Below are 20,781 nucleotides of genomic sequence, written 5' to 3'. Positions count from 1 at the left end.
TTTTGGTCCCTGCAAGATATTTTGTTTTTGAAAATAGTCCCTCCAGGGACTATTTTCAAAAGTAAAATATTTTGCAGGGACTATTTTTCTAATAAATGGGTTCGGTCATCATGTGTCACGAGTGCAAATCATCACAAAAGTGGGGCCATGGACGAAAATCAAAACGAGACATATTTGCAGGGACCAAAACCATATTTTAACCTTATCATATTTAAGCCTAAATTTAATATTGAATTTTGTCAACCATCTAATGCATTTTCAAAATTTAATATTAAATTTATGTCAAAAATAACACAATCTTAATAAATATATCATGTGTTATACTTCTCATGTACAATTAACTAAGAAAAGAACAATGATATAATCATATATATATACGTTAAAATAAGTCATATAAATACGTTATAATTCATAAAATTAAAAAATATATCGTGAACAATTAATCAAGGAAAGTTCCCCTCAAGAAAAATTAATCAAGAAAAGTTCCCCTCAAGAAAAATTAATCAAGAAAAGTTACACAACATTAACTAATTAAGAACAATGATTCTTTTGAGGATTTAAGAAAAGTGATATATCCGTTTACACATAGATTTTTTTTTTTTTGGTAAACACAGAATATTTTCTATATCAAAACACAAAAATTTTAAAACTAAAAGGCACGCATTGTTTAAAAAAAAAAAAAAAAAACTAAAAGGCACACATGAGACGAATTTAATAACTCAGGTTATTTAAAATCCATATTTGGTGATTATTCCAATGTGTTTTTTCAGTACAAATCTTAGAATCACAATATGATAGATTTTATCTCTATTTTCTTTTGTTAGCTTTAACTATTTTCCTATTAGTGTCTTAAAAAGGAAACATTTTGGGACTCTCAATACAATGAGTTATTACAATAGTCTCTCACTGTATTAAAATTCGAAAACAATTCATGATTATGCAATACGTTGGTCAAAATGATCTCTGAAGTTACAATGTTCCGCTGTCATATCAGTCCCTTAATATATTTACTGTCATTTCAGCCACTGTAAATACTTACTGTCGTATTAGTCCGTATAAAAAATATTTACTATCAGGACTAATTTGAAATGATTTTTTGTAAACATGTATAAATTATTATAACAATCTCACCAGCAAAAAGTTGAAACTTTATAGCTAAAGATAAATTAAATATGAATTGTTATGCTGCAAATGCTTTTTTTTCATATTTAATTCATCACTTGTTAAAAACATCTAAAATTTTGAGAGATTTATGTAATGTCATAAACAAGACTGCAGAAAATCATTCAAAGATTAGAATGTTACACAAGAGTTGGCATAAAATATAAAATAAAAAATGCTAACGGAAAACATTTGAAAAACTATTGTTTGAAGAAAATGTTAAATACAATGTATAAGATAAGATTACCATGCACTTTAACCCATATGAATTGCTCCACTGTCCAGCAAATGCATCAATCTCAAACTCAAAGTAACTTGAATACAGTGACAAGTAGAAAATGAATGATTTTATTGATTCGAAAATATTTTTCTATTGAAACTTAGGATGCTAAAACCACCAAGTCCAACACTTTCAGATTTGAAACCACCATTATAAAGCCGATTAGCCATGTACTGAACTGAATACAACACTTTCTTTTTTTATTGTAACTGAGTACAACACTTGTAGTATTCAAAAGGATGATCTGTATATAATAATATACACAGGTAACAACTAATATTTACCACCACCTATGGCCTTGTGCATTCTACAAAACCATTGCATAAAGACCAATTAATTTTTCAAAATTGGATAAAAGAATGGAAACCAATGTTAGAAGAAACCTATATATAACCCATTTTGGGCTTCTATATCCTTTCAAGTTTTCTTCCAAGCCATTCTGATATTCGCTCGACCTTGCGCTGCAACTTTCCATTTTTTATAACTCTAAAGAACTCTTCAGCATTTGATAGCATTACCATGATATCATGCTTGACGCCTTCCACGTTCCGATAGTAGTCATTTTGTAACCTTAGCTGAATCAGTCCAGGATAAAATGGAACAGGAAACCTGTAGCACAAATCCAAAGACACATTATTAGAAGTTTGAAATTTAAACTGTCGCTTTATTGCTGTCATTTCTTTTTGCTTAATTTACTTTTCCAGAGAGAAATATGAATCAGATGAGTTTTGCCAAGTTGCAAACTTGTTTTAGTACCTGTTACAAAAGTCCGTCCTCTCAGCTACTTGGTTCAGTGCCTGGAAATCATACTTCTCCTGGATTAAGAGAGAAAAATAATGAGGTTAACATCTGATTTCCTCCAGCCTCCAAAAGTTGATTTCAACATACATGTCAATCTTGTATTCTTGAAATAAAAAATGAATGGCAAACTTTTTCACACGCGCACACGCGCATCCACACACACACACACTAAACAAGCCTAGTTTAAGGAGGAAAACAAGTAGGTTAGGAGAAATGGAACTTCATGTCTACTCACCCTGTGGTATAATTTAGTGAAATAAGATAGCAGCTTATCTCTGATCTCATGATCAATGTGGGGGTGCTCCCATTGAACCTCAGGATCGTTTAGTTCCCAAGGACTATGAAAATGATCTTCTGTTGGATCATCAGTATCGTACTCAATCTTAAACCTATCCCAAGGACTGTCAGGGAATTCATCAGATTTGGCCTTCAACGCAACGATTTGACCATACCACCAACTTCCACCTTTCCCGTCTTCATTCCGCCACCATACTCTACATCTTTCTTCTGGAGACCAATTTCTTTTCATGGCAGCATCATAGAATGTTTTCTCAATAACAAAATCGCAGAAGTTGATCAACTCAGGTAAAATTAATTTGAATGATTTTCGAAACGCACGTGAAGAAGGATCCACAAATTTAAGCCAGAGCTTGCAGCAGCTATCCCCAGAACCTGGGAGCTCTGCATACTCAAGCTTTTCAACCTTGCAAATTTCAACAGCCCTTAGTCCTTGAAATGATATCCATGGACCCTGTTCAGACATCGTACACGACTCTACGTATTCTTCATGACCCTGACAACAAAAAATGCTCAAGAATATAAACCAAGAAACATATTGCAGAAACTTACATTCCAAAACAAAGTGGATAGCATGATTTATAATGAAAAAAAATCATAACAACATAAGCTACCTGTCTCAAGTATACAACTTCATCCCCAAGTTGAGGAATATAACGGTAACCCTCCTCATGCTCTTCTGACAGCATTAGCCATGACAGCTTTTTGACATGGTGATTTGGCATTCTTCGAATTAAAGTACCAGGATCATTGGCAATATATTCATCAGACCTGTTTCTAGCAGACCTTGTGCTTTGATGAAGTTCATCAGACACTTTGATAGAAGAATCTTCCCGACTGGATGTGCCCCTTGAACTTTGGCCCCCTCGAATTTTAACCCTTGTGTTGAAAGCATTTGGCTCCTCAGAAGTTGTTTTCATCCTAATTGAACGTGGTCGACGAATAGGATCGCTGACAACATTAGATAAATCAACTCCTAAGTCGCGCTGATTGCTGTAAATGGAAGCATTTTCTCCCAGATCAAACCCAAAACCATTAGGATTTGGTTCGCTTTTATGTGATTTATTCCTTTCATGGACATGATTATAACTTCTCTGGTCAAAATATGAATTCAGTAGCTGCGGGGAACTTGTACTAGTGCCATTTCCCCCTTCTACTGCTTCTGTTAATCGATCAGGCCCTGTAAAAGCGGGATTTCCAGAGACTACATCACTTCTAGCACCAATTGAATCTGCCTTGGGAATTCCAACTTTCAGTTTTAAGGGATTTGCAATGTCTTCTGGAGGCTGCTTCTTTTTTATAATTATTTTTGTTGGTTTAAAGGGTGCTTTCATTTTGACTTCTTGAGTGTGGTTTGAGTGAACAACTTCATTGTTTTCCTGTGAGTCCTCCGTGCATTTATCAGATCTAGATCGGCCTTTATCACCATCATTCAACCTATCATAACCGGATGCTATGGGGCCATCAGCAATTTGTTGACGGTTGTCCATCCCCCAAGATTCAAGCGATGAAAATTTAGCTGTATTATCAAAATCAGATAGCTCTATATTAACCATGCTACTGTCAGCCTCTAACTTGTTGGTCATATGTGATTTCCTGCAAAACATGGTAGAAAAAACATTTGATGAGTTTGATGAAGTTACTAAATAACTAAAATGAAGCAGTGTCATAAATATATTTTTAACACTTTTATCAGGCTTTGCATACCCAATGGAATTGAATTCAGGATGGCCATTAACTTCAGTATCAGTCAGCAAAGCATCCCCTGATCTTGAAAATTCATACTTGTGTCTTCTCTGATCTATGCGCCCCTCATGACATACGGATGTATCCAGATAACTTATAGCATTTTCATTTCTGTTGTGGCATTCCGGAAGGTTAGCATTAGTATCATCTGACATAACATTAGTGTCTGGGCCCGTAAAACTTTTTTCTGGCGAAGTTTTTTGAACACGTTCTAGGGGTTGGGGTCTAGAAGACTGACATACGATATCAGCCTGATTCTCACATGCAAATCTTCTATCCTCTAAAGGCACATTCTTCTTAGAATCACGAAGTGATAACTTTAGAACCAGTCTCGGTCTACTTTCAAGATTTGCCTGAGATTCGGAATATGGAGGTGTATTGGATATATCGGCAGACTCTTCCAATAGGGGTTTTTTAAGTTCTTCGTGCTTATTATGGATTTTCCTCTCAGGTTCACTGAAATTTTCTGAATCTTGAAAACTGTCTGATGATTCATCATCAGAATCATCGTCTTCCCCATCAGTTGATGTTTCGCCAATTTGAACAAACATATTACGAGCATTATGCGCAGCAGTTCTCTGAGGTCTCGATGTCTTAGCTTTGGAAGATTTCTTTTTTCTTGATTTTGAGCTTCCTTTGGATTTCTTAATTCTGTTATTTCCAGAAGTATTACCATTACACTCTTCAAAATTCCTTTTCCTAACACGCCTTCCAGAAGAAATCATTCCCTCAACCTGAGAAACACTACGATTAGATGACAAGTTATAAATTAAAGATTAAACAACAAAAATAAATACACTACTTACTCCAACACCATGGTTTGTCCTTCTTGATCTTCTAAAACCATCCCTATTATTAGAGTCACCTTCGCTATATTCTAAATCACTAGAAGAGATGGCGCTAACAGCCCCTTGCTCAGCTGCACTAGAGTTATCCTCATTCACATTGTATTCGGAGTCATTATCATCACTGACGTTGTCATGTTCTGGCTCCCAGAAGATGGAAGCATCCAAGAACTCAGGTTGTGGATCAAGCATTCCTTCTAAATCAACCAAAGGTATCTCCTGGAAATCCTGATCAACACTAAAAACTGGACCAACAGTATATTTTATCAATGAAGGATTCCATTCGATGCCAAGAGCACCGAGACGACGTTGCTGGAATTGACTCTGATAAGGTTCAGGATATGGCAGCATAGCTGGTAATTAAATTATTTATGATAAGAGACATTTCCATCCAAATAAAGCAGCAAGAAATTAAGAATAATATCCACGAGTAGTGCTAGCAACACTCTCTTTTGAACACTTTCTCTAATACTCACTCTCTAAATTGGCTTCAATCAATGTGGGTCCTACGTTTTGAAAATGAAACCCACAGTGGTGGGACATACATTGATTTCACCCAATAAGAGTGTTTGAGAGAGTGTTGAAAAGAGAGTGTTGCTAGCATTCCTCTGTCCACAACATACTAGAATCACATAGAGGTTCCTGGACGTGTCTACGGTTTGGTGGAAGTTGAGTCTCCTACAGCAGTGTAACATCAGTTTAGATTTAGATTGTATGGAAATGCCAATAAATAGATATTAGATTTATCAATTAACCTAGGATGGCAAAATAAAAAAAAGTAAAAAGAGCACAATGATGATTCCCAACCTGATCAAGAACATTTCCCTGAGCATCCCTAATGAGGGGTCGGTAATCACCAAGGAAAAACTGCCGTAAAAATCAAAGAGACAACAGCATAAATTAATTTGTTGCAGATACAACTCACCCCCCCCTCCCTCTCTCTCTCTCTCTCTCTCTCTATATATATATATATATATATATATATATATGTGTGTGTGTGTGTTTGTGTGCGCTATTTGACCACCTGATCATATTTTGCATCCTTCTGAGACTCGCCTTGACCTGTACTCAGAAAATATATCTGTCCAACATCATCTGAAAGCACGATTGATGTTCCATCCCTAAAATGAACACAAAAGTATATTTTCAACATTCTATTAAATGTTCAGAACTCTTGATTCATCAAAGATGGACACTATAAAGCATAAAATCTATGACATGGAACACTCATCGTCGGCAAGGTAAGTGTAAAGCCTACAGAATATCTTCATCAACACACAAAGCAGCAAATATAATGTGATTATTTTGAACCAATCAATATGCACATCAAAGAGGATCTTGACTGAGTAAATATCCAAGTTTATCTCTGAAGAGGGGTGCTAGCAACACACTCTTCTATTGATTGAAATTCAAATGGATTCCACTAAATCATTTAGGCCCCACATGAATTTAGTAGGACCCACATGAATATCAACAAATAAAAAGAGTGTGTTGATAGTATAATCCTTTCTTAAACAATAGCACTACATCAACCTAGCTCCCACATTATCAATATTTCAAAATACTCTCTAGAATTGCAAAATGCTATCATGTTCGTCCCTCTATCTGGATCTTTTATTAAATTCATATCTGACATTATTAACTTGGTTTCATATTCATCTCTGACATTGCTAACTTAATTTAAGGGTTAAATATGTTTTAAGCCCATAATTTAATTATAGTCCCTGCAAATACAAACGGAGGGACAAACCTATATTGCAATATCATATATCATTTTTTAATACTGATAATACGGAGGGACAAGGTTGATGTAGTTCTACAATTTCAGGGACTAAATTGGATATTTATTCGATCTCAACTGCACAAAGGTAGCTCACTGTTGGTATGGATCTACACAACTAGACTACTATTCATGACAACAAAGTAAGAATATTTGTTAGCCAAACTGATGAACAAGGGACAAGCTACATATTTTATATGACAAGATTCATAATCATCACGCATTTATTAAAGATAGGAGCGACAGTTAAAGGTCTTTCTAAGATGAGAATGAGATATATCAAACATAGTCCAATACAACAGAATTCATAAGTCTTCACATGGTATCAAAGGCAGTGCGATTAAGTGGTCAAGAAGTTACTACTTACAACCCTAATTGCAAGTTGAATTTATGCACAAGCTAGAGGGCCCATTCGGTTTAGATTTGTATAAGCATTCATATTATATTAGTGTTGGGATGCACTTTTTCCACATTCCGATTAATAGTATAACTTTCCAAATTCACTTTTGCACATATATGGGAGATTGAATGAACCCAATGCGGATCATATATATGCATCCTCACATTGCGCTAACATGGCAAAGACTTCGAAGTCAAAAGATAGTTTGGTACAATTGTGTTTGGATAGTTAAGTACGATTACTTTTGAAATATAATTATAGGCAATAGACATATAATTTAAAATTACTCCCTCCGGCTTACATTATGTGTCGTTTCAAACCTCTAAAGAAATTATTAGATGTAGCAGTTTCCAAGATGAAATAATTTTTCTTGGCTAAAAACCTAATTAATTAGTGAGTGGAGCAGTTAGTTAGAAAGACAAATTAATGCATGGGTGGCTGAAATGGGTACTGTTGGAAAAAGTAATTGATACTTTCTTCATACTCTAAAGTGACAAGTAGTTTGAGACAAACAAATATTCTAAAGAGGACACTTAATAAGAGATGGAGGGAGTATGTGAATCTACAAGAAAGTAATTAGCCCCACAAAGATAGGAACGCTGTGATGGATGAATGAGGACATGAGACAAGATAGGATTAGAAGTACAATTGGGGCAGCCCGTCATTATCGAAAAAAAGATAGAATTTTGACTTAGGGTTAGGACATGCACCAAGAAAACCTGTAAAAGCACCAGTAACGATGCTTGATTAAATGGAGGATGGTCCAATAGTTAGAGCTAGATGAGTAACAAGGAAAAACATGTCAAACCATCAACAAAGATATGGTAAATGGTCTATCTTCGGAACTAATAGATTGGTTGATCCATGCATATGCCCCCTTTACCTACCTAGTGGGAAAGACGTGGCTGTTGTTCACATCTAGAATCAATTCTATTAACCTAAAAAGAAGAACAAAGTAACCAAACATGCTGGTTACTACTGAGCATCATTCCATTGCCAACAACATGTGTCTAGTTGGCATTTGACCAAACAGCTCGAAGTGGGCTCATGAATTGCATACCCAAAGCTCAAAAGCTTCTTGCATGAAGGACAGTCTTAGATTGAAAAGAAAAAAATATATAAATCTTTGACTAACAAACTAAGCATACTTTCTTGACAGGATATCAATCAAAACAATTACATACAACCAATTTAGAGTTATATAATCTCATTGCCAAAGACAAATCCCGCAATATGTGAAAGGAAAATACTGAAGAATTCATTAAGTGTTACCGAAGTATGTAACAAATCAAAATCTCAGTGCATAAAAAGATAAAGATAAACGCGGAATCATTAGATGTATATTGTATAATAATAGGCAACTGAAATTTTCTATTTTATAAAACCACTTACGGAGAAAACTTCCCATCAACCAATCTAATGCGTCCAATTTCGTATGTTCGAATAGGTATGCCCTCCCATATCTAGAAAAGGAACGTACCAAAAAGCATAAATTAGAAAATGTTTTACAACGAACATTATAATGTTTTTCATAAAACACCCAAAAAACAAATAATGTTTTACAAAGAACATGCTAACATATACCTAGAAAAAGAATATGCCAAAACGCATTAACTGATTTAGTTTTACAAAGAAATTGTTAGTACATGTTATTCAGGATCTAAAGACATGCAAGAAGATAAGCTTACATCCCACACAATGGTTCGACCATCATACCCAGCACTCATAGCTATCCGAGGGTTGAAAGGATGAACATCCAAAACGTAAGACTGTCAACCAATAAAAACTCAGCATTCAGTAACATCACAATAGAATGATGAGTATCCCAATTGCGACAGAAAATGAGAAGAGGCTTAAATTTAATCCAACCAGAAAAGTACGAGTGTGTGACCATATTTCAATTTTATGTTGGTCCAGCAAAAACAATAAAATATTTAGTATGTTTACTGATGGAGCAAATTAGCAGAGCATGATAGGGTGTTTGTCTAAGATTTCTATAAGGAAAGTAAACTTAGGAATATGACATTCTCATGTTCGGTACAGAGTTTACAATTATTAGCAAATATTATTTATTCTTGGGATATTAAAATTTATACATAATTAATCTATCTAACCCTCCCATAATAGAGGGTGGGAATCTTTTCTTCCCATAGAAATCAAAATAACTTGCAATAACTCCCCGTTTATCTCCATTTTATTTTGTATTTCTAAACTAAACAAATTTCAAAAAGATTCCTAGGAATATCAATTGCAATTATGATTTGTTCCCGAAAATAATGTTACCCTATACTCCCTTTGTTGCCAATTATAAGCAAATTTTTATTTTTATTTTTAGGTTCATTCAATTAATGATGTATGTGGTTCATAATATTGACCACATACATCATTAATTGAATGAACCTAAAAAGTCAAATTTGTTTATAATTGGCAACGGAGGGAGTATATATTTATGGGGATTGCTGACTTACTCCCACCCAAAATCATGAAGGAGTAAGTTAGCAAGTCTACTCCCACTTTGGGAGTAAGTTAGCAAGCACACTCTCACTTTTTTTTACCAAAAAACCAATTCTATCTCTCCAAAAGTAAAAAAACACAGTAATAGATTTTAATTAAAGACAAAAGGTAAAAATATCAATTGAATTTTCTTTAGGAAAAAAATATGCATTTACTTTGTATGGTTCTTAACTTAAAATACACTTTTTGTGGTTATAACGAACTTTGAGAAAATTATGGATTTGAAGAAATCATGGTTAGTTAATTAAAGAACCATACGAAAGACATTTACAGGAATGCACCTTAATTTTGTCCTTTTCTTTCATAAAAATATATGTCGGGCAATCCCAAAAAGCCCACAGCACAAATAAGGTTGGACGTGGGCACTATTTTGAGAACCCATATTTAACCTGGGTTATTAGCCTGGTCCGATAAAACCCAACCATTTCGGGCTGGCCCGAAGCCAGCCAGTCGGGTGGCCCATTTTACCACCTCTAGGAAGGACACAGAGAAGGGGGGGGGGGGGGAAGTAAGAGAGGACAGGGCTTACAGATTCAGTATGGCCGGTCAAAGAGTGCACTAAGCTGCCATCAACTGCATTCCAAACACATATTCTGCAATCTTTGAGATGAAAAGACAAGTCCTCAGCTAAAGCAAGCCTCCACTATGAAATAACTTAAATTATCTATAAAATTATGGAAAGGTGCTGCTAAGTTGCAAATGGATGCAAAATCAGAATCAAACAAATAAAGATGCGTTATCATGACAATTATAAGAACATAATGATGATGAGTTATGTAATGTACAATGACAATTGCATACTAAATCAAGGACCCATGAAGCAAAATAATGTGTTGCCATATAAGCAACAGCATCAACCAGTGCTACAAATTTAGCAAAATATATATTACATGGCAGTGCTACTTGACAGCTTTAGTTTATGGAAAAATTGATTTTCAAACAGTGTACTTAAACAACCTTGATCCATGAACAACTAATTAATTCTATAGTATGTTTTTCAAGAAATGGAAGTGATAATAATCGACATGTCGAGGACAAATCTGTAACAAAAATGAGTAGATGTTCTCAAAGAATGTGAAAAAATAAAAATCAGATTGTAATAATCACAGTAGAAGTTCAACTTGACTTTAGATATAAGGTGTCATCAATTTGACAATCTAAGTAATACAAAAAAATACGATATAATATAGTGGTGTAAATTCATACAGAAGCAACATGCCTCTTTCCACTGATGGGATTGACTGTTTGGATCATATAACATCACAATGCCCCATTATATCTATTAATTTGAACAAGAACATTACCCATAATAGCTGCCAGTACAAAGCGGTTGTCTAGACTCCACACAATCATATTGACGCCGCGAGGAGTAGGTAGCAATCTCTTCCTTGGACCCCCTCTTGGAGGTTGAGGAGGCAGGGGTGGTGGCGGCACTTTTAGATGATATGCACGAATCCAACGTCCTACTTTTCCCTGGAATGGCATGGGGGCATGTCACTAAGATGCCCAAGGATTTGTGGAAAAGATATAATGGAGAAAAATGTCTTCAAGGACGAAATAGACCATAGTTCAATGGTAAAATAATACTATAAAGGAGCTCACATGAGATCTACGAGATCTTGGAACCCAAATAATTGCACTTCCATCGCGAGAGCAGGTAACTATGTTATCATGAGAATACCTGAAAATATACAATGTCAGCATGCTTCCATGAGGTGCTAGTTTAGTGATAAGAGTTTGGTCTTGTAAGCTCAAGGGACAGAGTGTAAATGCCCTCAGGGACAGTTGTAAAATGGTCACAAATGACTCTTCAATTAATTATGATTTTTCCATTCCCCAATTTTTATTTTAAACAAAAAAAAGGACACAATATCAGCATGCAAAGTGATTAGGAATGAGAACAGGGTATAATAGTTATATTAAATGAACACCTAATAAGTTTGGTAAAAAATATAAAAGCTCAAGGGACGGAGTGGAGTGCAAATGCTGTCATGGACGGTTGTAAAATGGTCATTAATGCCACTTTCATTAATAATGATTTTCCCATTCCCCAGTTTTTAATTAAAAAAAAAAAAAAAAAGCACAAAATATCAGCATCTAAAGTGATTAGGAAATTAGATGAACCCCTAACAAGTTTGTTAAAAACATAATAACTAAAGGAAATGATCATTAAGATGGTACTGACCGGAAATTTCTGAACTTCTGTGTATTTTCTTCTTTCCAAGAGTCAGATGTCATAACTTTCGAAGACACGGCACAACCACTGCAAATAGAGGTACCAATGCGAAGACAATGAGAATCATTACAAAAGAAAAAATAAAACAAAATGAGAAAAGATATAACAGCAATGACTAACCTGAATTGTACATAATTAACATCATTCTCATGACCAGATAATAAATCCATCTCATGAATTGGTGGTTGCTCTGAGTTGTCAGTGTTGGGCTTACAAGCACTCCATACCTGTTAAATAGCAGTATTTTTCTCGAATCTTAATAGATGTGATATTTGAACAAGAAAAGACCAATTATATTATTGGAAGACTAGGAAATATCTGAAGAGTGCATCGGTAAGCATACCCTGGCAAAAGTATCAGAGCTACCAGTAACAAAAACAGTTCCATTTGCATTAAATGCACAACAAAGTATTTGAAGGCCTCGTTGAGCATTACTTGAAGATGGTAGATTAGCTGGTGGAGCATTTCCCTTCCCTGCAAAAAATTTATAATTCCTCAAGCAATCCTATAATGAATCAGATTAACCTAATATCACAAAAAGATGGCAGCGAGCAGGTCAAACTATTGATCTAGCAGGCTTAAGCAACTTGCATGTCCACACATCAATAAATTTTGGTTTGAACCAAACATGGTAAACTCCATTCATGGTTCTAAAATGTAATATTCATTTAAACTAATATGTTTCAAAGTAAAATGATCTTTTATACTGTATTTAGATTTTATTAGAATCTAATCTATTTAGATTGCCAAGGTTTTTTTTTTAAACCAGGTATCCGGCCCAAGGATCGACGAATCCAAGGGGTCCAATCCCACCTTCCACTTGAAGGCAGGGGGGCATTTAAAGCCAGAGATGGACTAGCCCACCGAAATTGGCACCGAGGGGAATCAAACCTAAGACCTTGAGAAGAGCACACTCCAAGGTCCCAAGCCAACACCACTAGGCCAACCAAAGTGGGTTTTGTTCTATTGACAAAGTTAGAATCGTTAATCTGACCGTTAATAGCATCTGAAGGCCGCGGTACGTATATGCATGGATTTTGTGAACTTCTTGCATCCCATATTCTACATGTTCCGTCATCCGATGCCCTATATATCACATAAATCATAAAAATCAAGTGACAGAATAAGAACTGATATTATTGCAGACTATGAGGACTAGAATGGAAATTACACAACACACATGTACCCAGGGGATCGATTTTAAAACCAGTGTAAAATTTTATAAGATGATTTTATGCAGACTGTTAGATTGCAAGTTTCTATAATACATATAGATCGTATCTATAAGATTTAGATTAGTAAAAATTATTCAGCACTTCCTATATGCATAAAAAAAAAAAAACAATATGATATACACATTTAAAATATATGAAAATAAGAACCAATTGTTTTTAATTATATCGTTGTTCAAGATTTGACACACAACCAAGGTTTACATGCGATCGATAAAAATCACTAAGTTATTGAATGGTGTAAGTGTAACAGAGTTAAAATAGAGAATGGATAATCTTAGGATCTGGATTGGGCTTAATTCAACCCTTGTAAGGTAAGGGATTCCTCGTTACTTTCCACTTATATAAACACATTTTCAAGCCATATCTCACCCAACATGGGACTCTCAACACATCCACCTAACCCCAGAACTGGAGATCTAGTGCTTGAACCCAGTGGCCCATTAGCGAGTGGGCCAACAAATCGTAGATAGCTCTCATACCATCTTCGAATTTGGGTGGTGACTAATTCAATCCTACCAGTCGCAGCAGAAAGAAGGAAACAGAAAAAGCAATCACGGAAATTTAGGGTTCGCGTAGAAAGAGGTAAGAGAAGAAGGGAGTGTTTTGCATGCAAAATGTCAAGATTACCCCCTTTAAAGCCACAAGATTACCCCCTCGGTCAGCGGCCGATTCGCTCCAGCACGATAGGCTACTGTTGCCTACCTAGACAGGTACAGGTATTGAAGTTGCTACCCATGTGGGTACAGGTATTTTTCCGAAATGCGGGTATGTCAATGGGTAATTTGATCCGCTGTTGACCCCACTTAGTTGGAAATGGTTTGGTTGTTGATGTTGCGGGTATGCAAATGGGTACTATAGTATCCTACCCAGACTCTACCCATTGCCATCCCTACATAAATGACAGAAGATCCACAGCCGGATACTGTACTTTTCTTTGAGGAAACTTAGTAACATGGAGTGAGCATGATTCATAACGTTTTTGCACGATCAAGTGCAGAACTCGGGGATATAGTATTAGAGTAGTGTTATTTGAACAACCATATGAGACAACTTTTGTGACAACTTATTTTTTCTCTCTTTTCATTGGTCAAAAACAATGGAGAGAGAAAAAGGAAGAGGGAGAATAAGAGGATAATGTGAGTATGAGAGAGAAAGTTGTCAAAAAGTTGTGAGAAAGTGGCTGTACAAATATCATTTCTCATAGTATTAAGAATTTGCAAACTCCTAAAGCGGATAATAATTTTGGTTGACCTAAAAATCGAGTGGGGTAGACCTATGAGGCTATACCGCAACAATAAACATTGCACATAATCCAATGGAACATGATAGGATTAAGCATGTTGAGGTAGGTAAACACTATATCAAGAAAAAGTTAAGAGGATGATGGGATAATTTGTACACCATATGTATCCACAGGAAATCAGCTAGCTGATGTTCTAACAGGAGATTGGATTATCTGTATATATTGTATTTGTGAAAAGGGGTCACTGACCCTTAATTGTAGGTCCAATAATTAGCATTAGTTTGTATTTCCTTTTTCAGATTACCTTGTATTCTATTTCAGAACACCTGCTCTTCTATCAAACATATCAAAATAACCTGATAATGACAAGTAAATAACTGGAGCGTTAAGTTCATGACTTCATGGCCAACAAGGGTGCAAATATTTGTTTTTGCAGCTACAGATTCCATCATGGCATATCAACAGTCAGGATGGATTCAGTTTATTGGAGCTGTGTTAAGGGGTTGATCTCTCCATTAGGTTTATTTTGACTACAACTACTTACTACGTTTTTTAATTTAATTGTAGGACAAAATAAGGATTGCAGTGAATAGTTAATTTGTAAATCAAAATCTTTATAAAAAATCTGTATCCAAATTCAGATAAAATATTTTATATAGTAGGAATCTCACAACATTATTGTACTCTTCTTTTTATTATCATTGCCACTACTATGTTACCCATGAATCTCGCACAACATTAGTGTACTCTTCTTTTTATTACAATAAATCTAACTACTTTTACTCTATTTAATAATGTCATTCCTAAAATACTCTTCAATTGATATAAGTTCTATTTTTTAATGACTCGCTCTTGTATTTACATGAAACAACTTCCTATGAATTGTACTTTTGAGAGCACACTTGTTTTTTTATAAGATAAAAAATAATAATTACACTGGACTAAATTTCTTAATAAGTTTGAAATCAGTTGTTTTTTCTCATAATCAAGACCGGACAGAGTAAGCCAGTACTCTTATAATTACAGAATATGTTTGTCACACGACTGGTAAGGAGAAAAAACACCTAGACTCTGTAACTGTAAGCCACTGGATTAGTGCAAAGTGATCCAACGGCAAGCAAAAGAGCATTTAAATTCATCAAATGAGCATTTGTTACATTATTGAAGTTTAGTTTTACATGTACGCACAAAAAAAAAAAAACAGGTTTGCAAGTAAAAATTTAAACTATGGTGCGACACCTGACATTTGCAAAATATTTAGGATTCAATTATCCATGCACAAAATAGATTAAGGATGAGACATTCAAGCTCCAAGAATCATATATATAAAGGCAATAATGGGGACCAGCAGCTTTTAAAATGAACTTACGATAGCAGATGGTATACAGCATTGGGCCTCGGACTAAACGCAATGGTATTCACGGCTGCATCATGCCCACGCAAAACTGATACTGACATCCCATCAGGTAAGCGCCACTGTTGTGATGCAAATATCAATTTAATACCCGAAGGTTTACATGATTGAATTGAACATACAGATTAAAAAACACTACTTACAACTCGAATAACAAAATCATTTGAAGCAGATGCCACCAAAACATTGTTTGAGCTTACTGCCAAGTCAGTAATGTCCCCCTTTGTTTTATGTAATGATGACAAGAGAAGATCAGATGAAATTGAAAGAAACACAAACATATCAAAATTAGTTCCATAATTCATAATCATGACTCACTCGATGCCCACGACAACTAGCCAAACAAAATGCAGTTTCCATAGACCAAATCTTGACAAGACGATCATCTGAACCACTGATAACATACCGCCCTGATCCATCAAATATGGCTGCGAGATAGCACCATTTTTCAAATATCACCAATCGTAATTTAGCTATTGAAGTAATTGGTTGTATGTGTTTTAGAGGAATCGGTATTTAACTTCAGAACAAAACTACACGAAGAGAAAGCAACATTTATAAAGCAAAAAGCATTGGAGGCAACTTATGTTGATGTCATGTGGCTTTTACATCTAATCAATGGCTTTAATGAGAACAACTGAAGATGAACTCATATAAATGTATGCCCATTAAGCCACCATGTTAATAGCAAATTTAGCACATGAGTAAATCATACCACAATAGACAGCCACACGGTGACCCCTTAGCTTTTTAATATTTTGCATCTTTTGCACCATGGTAGACGGTTTGGCAATAGCATAACATGCACTGCGAACAGATGGAGCACGATGATGCTTTGTGAAACCACCTCCAATTTCCCTTAAACTTAGCCCCTGAACCTGATTAGCCTTCAAGTGTGGCCAACGCATGTAAAGTGGAGGTAGCTTCACCTGCTTAACAGTCGTTTTTCTATCAACTGTAAAAACACAAGGATTAAGATAAACAGATATCAATATCACATTATTCCATAAATATGTTTTTAGTTTTTTTTTTTTTTTGAAGAAGAAATATGTTTTTAGTTAATGACAGAGTATACAAAATTTAATCACTGTAAAAAGTGTATTCTACAGAAGCAAAGTTCATTTTGGGGTGTTTATATATATTCAATTGTCAATTCTTACAAAAGCAGAAACTGAAACAAGGATTGATATAACCATTTCAGAACTAGTAGTATACAGCTAGCCCTAACATATTAATACATCCCTTTCCGAATTTATAGAGAACGAGAAAAGAAAATCTTTTATAGATACGGAATATAAATAAATCACAAAACTCACAGCATTTGTATGCTAACCTAAGATCGCAAGACATTATTAAGATTTTTTTTTAGTGTATCTAAGTTAAAAATTATAGATCTTAGCTTGAATGATCAACTATAGAAAGAAGATTACTGTAGCATATCACATACCATCAAGAAGCGAAAATGAACCATCTCCGAGTAAAGTGGGAACATCCGCTGCATTAGGACTATTTACTTTTCCATTCAAAGGATGGGCTGTACTCAGCATTAATTGCTTCAGAAGCTTTACCAGGTGATCCTTAGCTACATGAGGATACCTTAAGTTACAAAAAATGACCAATATTAGTCCCCATGCATGTAATATCAATAAGCAGCCATCACTAGCTTGAGAGAAAAGTTTTTGAAACCAAATAACATATATTTGGATTAAAATTTGAAGCATCCTCCATTTCAATGTAATATAATCGCCAGATGAAGATACGGTGAAGATTCCACCCGCTTATAAATTTATTTTCAGACCTTATCTCATACAACGTGGGACTCTTAGCACACCTCTCACACCCATAACTGGACATCTGGAGCGTGAACTGAGTGGTTCAATAATGATGACCTGATAACAGGTGGCCCAACGGATATTGGATAGGCTTTAATACCATCTTAGAAATTGGATTGGGTCTAACTTAACCCTTACAAAACCGGTTGGTAAGGTGAGGACTGCCTCTACTTATAAACATATGTTCAGGTCATATTTCATTCAATGTGGGACTCTTGAAACAGTCCTCTCGCCCAGGATTGAACATCTGGAGCGTGACCCGAGAGCGGTGACCTGGTAGCAGGTGGTCCAACTGATCATAAATAGGCTCCGATACCATCTTAGAATTTGGGTAGGTCCTAACTCAACATTTACAAAACCAGCATGTAAGATGAGGATTGCCCGCCCTTATAAACATATTGGATGAGATATGGGAACATGTGTTTATAAGTGAGGACAGTCCTCACCTTGCAAGCTGGTTTTTGTAAGGGTTAAGTTAGGCCCAACCCAATTTCTAAGCATTTTTTCCCTTTTCTTAACTGAAAAAGGTAAAAACATTTCCAATACTAAACTCCAAGTAAATAAATAAAAACCGCCACTAAATGTTTAATAAATAAATAACAAGAAACTTTCAAGCGTAATAGCATTGACTAAAGCTACCCTCTTTCAAATATTAGTTTAGTCCCTTGTAGACACTTAAAGGTCGAGTTTGTTGATAGTTCATCTGATTAAGAGTAGAAGAACCACTCATAGATGATTAAACCACAAAGAACAACCAATACTTGTACCTATATGTTGACATTCAACAACCTGACCAGTAAAACTTAAATAAAGCATATGTTGAGAGATAGCGAGTGATGAAATTTCTAAAATAGTGGATGTTGGAGCTCTACTAAACAGCCTACATAATGAACCAAATGGAAAGGAAAAAGAAGTTTTCAGGCTGATTCAGTATGTATTTCTGCTTGCATTTAAGAAGAATAGTTCACAAACGTGCTAAATGGCCACTATTTTCAAAACTATAATGAACATACGAAATTGAATGGCTGCACCTAAAACTCTAACCTTATTTACAATAATAAAATGGCAACAAAAATACCTGTCCATTAAATTGTTGTAATGTAAAGGTAAAGAGATGCCGTCATCATCGCCAGCATCATCTTCACTGGGCTCACCACTTCTTGAAAACCAAGCATGATATCTTCTAGGTAGAAGCCGGTGCTCTAAAAGTTCACTCCTTAGCTGATCAAAAGACCTCTTGCATGGCCCGGTAGACAAAAAATGCATAATTAAAAAGTAAACTTCCTTGAGGTCTATATCCACATCAGTCTTGACAGGCACCGTATCCTTGAGGGACCGGGCCATCTCATCCTCCTGATTCGGAACACTCAAAGGCACACCATTCATCGAAGATGCAACACCAGTACAAGGCTTGCACATCTTCGAATCCATGTTCGAAAAACACCCTACAACAAACCAACAAACTAAAACTACAGCACACAAACAAAAACAACAAAAAAAAAAACTATTTACTGCACCACAAATTCAAAAGGACAAAAGCAACCCCTTAAAAACAGCCCCCAATACAACTCATTTCCAAGTATATCTAAATCATATTCTTCATCATATCATATAACACAATTTGCAAAACTACTTATAGATTTCGCAATTAAGATCCATATTCAGTTCTAATTGCATCAAATTCAAAACATGCTCCCTTCTTTTTGTTCTTTTAAAAAACAAAATATCAGTATCCAGCCCAAGGACCGACTAATCCTAGGGACAGATCCCACTGTCCACTTACAGGGGCTCAATGAAGCCAAAGCAAAGCTCTGTGTGGATTGCCCCGACATAGGAATCGTTGGCACCTGATGGATTCGAACCTGAGACCTCTCGCTTCTAGGTTTTAAGCCTTCACCCTCAGAACTTATTAAAAAACAATAAATTAAACTAAAACAGAACTTGTCACTTCCAACCGAAATTAAAACATAAAGTAAAAACCAAGATCTCTCTATAACAGAAATCCCAAACGAATTAAAACATAAAAGCAAAAACCAATATCTCTCTATAACAGAAATCAAGCTAACAACTTTCCAACAGAATTAAACAAAGTAAATGAAAATAACAACAGAAAACACAGAAAGGGGCAAAAGGGTCGTTAAAAAAATACCTGAGAAAACAATTGAGTTGAAGATAGTGAAGCAGCAACTACAATGATAGGTTTAACAGCAAAGAAACCAATTTCCATTCGAAATGAAACATTAATAGGGAACAATGCAATGAATCAAAAAAACCAAAATTGGTAATTAGGGTTTGAAATGGAATCCAATTAAAAATTTAATTTTCAAAGAAAATATCTTTAACTGGGCCAAAATTAAGTGCGTTCTTATCACTAATTAAATTGGGTTTCTAGATTATATAGATGTGGAAAAAATAAAATAAAAAAATTCCTTTTCTGGAAAAGGGGTTTTGATTCTGAACAACGGTGGAATGTAACGGTGTTTGGTTGGTTTTCACGACGGAGCTATGGATGAAATTTGGAATGGATTTAATTTTTGGGTTACATATAAATTTATTTATTGCAATTAATCTGAAATTTTTTCAACTATATGGTAAAAATATAAAATCGATTATTTAACATATCGAACAAAATTTAGATGTCCTTCAAAAAAAAAAAACAATTAGATGGAAATGACAAATTTGCCACTAAAAGTGGTTTGTAATTCACTTTGATATATAAACAAATATTTTGTGACAATATTTTGGAAAAAACTTGATTGTGGTTGGCTTTTGGTGTGATTGGCTTTTGGTTTTCGTGTTATTGGTGTCTTTAGTTTGTTTTAGATAAGAAATAATGACCGTGAATGATTAAAATAAATTATTTAGATGAGACTAAATGAGTGGTTAAAAGAATACTCATAAGTTATCATACAAATTGTTGTATCATAAGTTGTCATACAGATTATTAAAATAAATTATTCGTATCAATACCTACTTTTTTTATAAATCTTTGGTTAT

The 20,781-nt window shown here is 35.0% G+C and overlaps 1 protein-coding gene across 1 annotated transcript; it reads right to left on the bottom strand.

Annotated features, from left to right (window-relative positions):
- Nucleotides 1-1,493: 1,493 nt before the first annotated feature.
- Nucleotides 1,494-20,335, bottom strand: LOC11414887 (bromodomain and WD repeat-containing protein 3). The gene is made up of 25 exons (XM_024783501.2): nucleotides 19,934-20,335; nucleotides 18,863-19,229; nucleotides 17,400-17,548; nucleotides 16,668-16,907; nucleotides 16,271-16,380; nucleotides 16,096-16,173; nucleotides 15,908-16,014; nucleotides 13,055-13,146; nucleotides 12,404-12,534; nucleotides 12,181-12,287; nucleotides 12,010-12,087; nucleotides 11,427-11,505; nucleotides 11,129-11,297; nucleotides 10,354-10,424; nucleotides 8,999-9,079; nucleotides 8,703-8,773; nucleotides 6,155-6,251; nucleotides 5,938-5,997; nucleotides 5,754-5,808; nucleotides 5,092-5,483; nucleotides 4,247-5,019; nucleotides 3,154-4,135; nucleotides 2,478-3,035; nucleotides 2,198-2,256; nucleotides 1,494-2,050 (listed from the first exon to the last, which is right to left on the bottom strand). The coding sequence occupies exons 2-25, from the start codon at nucleotides 19,213-19,215 to the stop codon at nucleotides 1,849-1,851; spliced, it is 5,094 nt and encodes a 1,697-aa protein (XP_024639269.1). The 5' UTR covers nucleotides 19,216-19,229; nucleotides 19,934-20,335; the 3' UTR covers nucleotides 1,494-1,848.
- Nucleotides 20,336-20,781: the final 446 nt, after the last annotated feature.

Source organism: Medicago truncatula, chromosome 1 (assembly GCF_003473485.1).
Source record: "Medicago truncatula cultivar Jemalong A17 chromosome 1, MtrunA17r5.0-ANR, whole genome shotgun sequence".
NCBI classification, from domain to species: domain Eukaryota; kingdom Viridiplantae; phylum Streptophyta; class Magnoliopsida; order Fabales; family Fabaceae; genus Medicago; species Medicago truncatula.
This window is presented reverse-complemented; position numbering and strand designations above follow the sequence as displayed.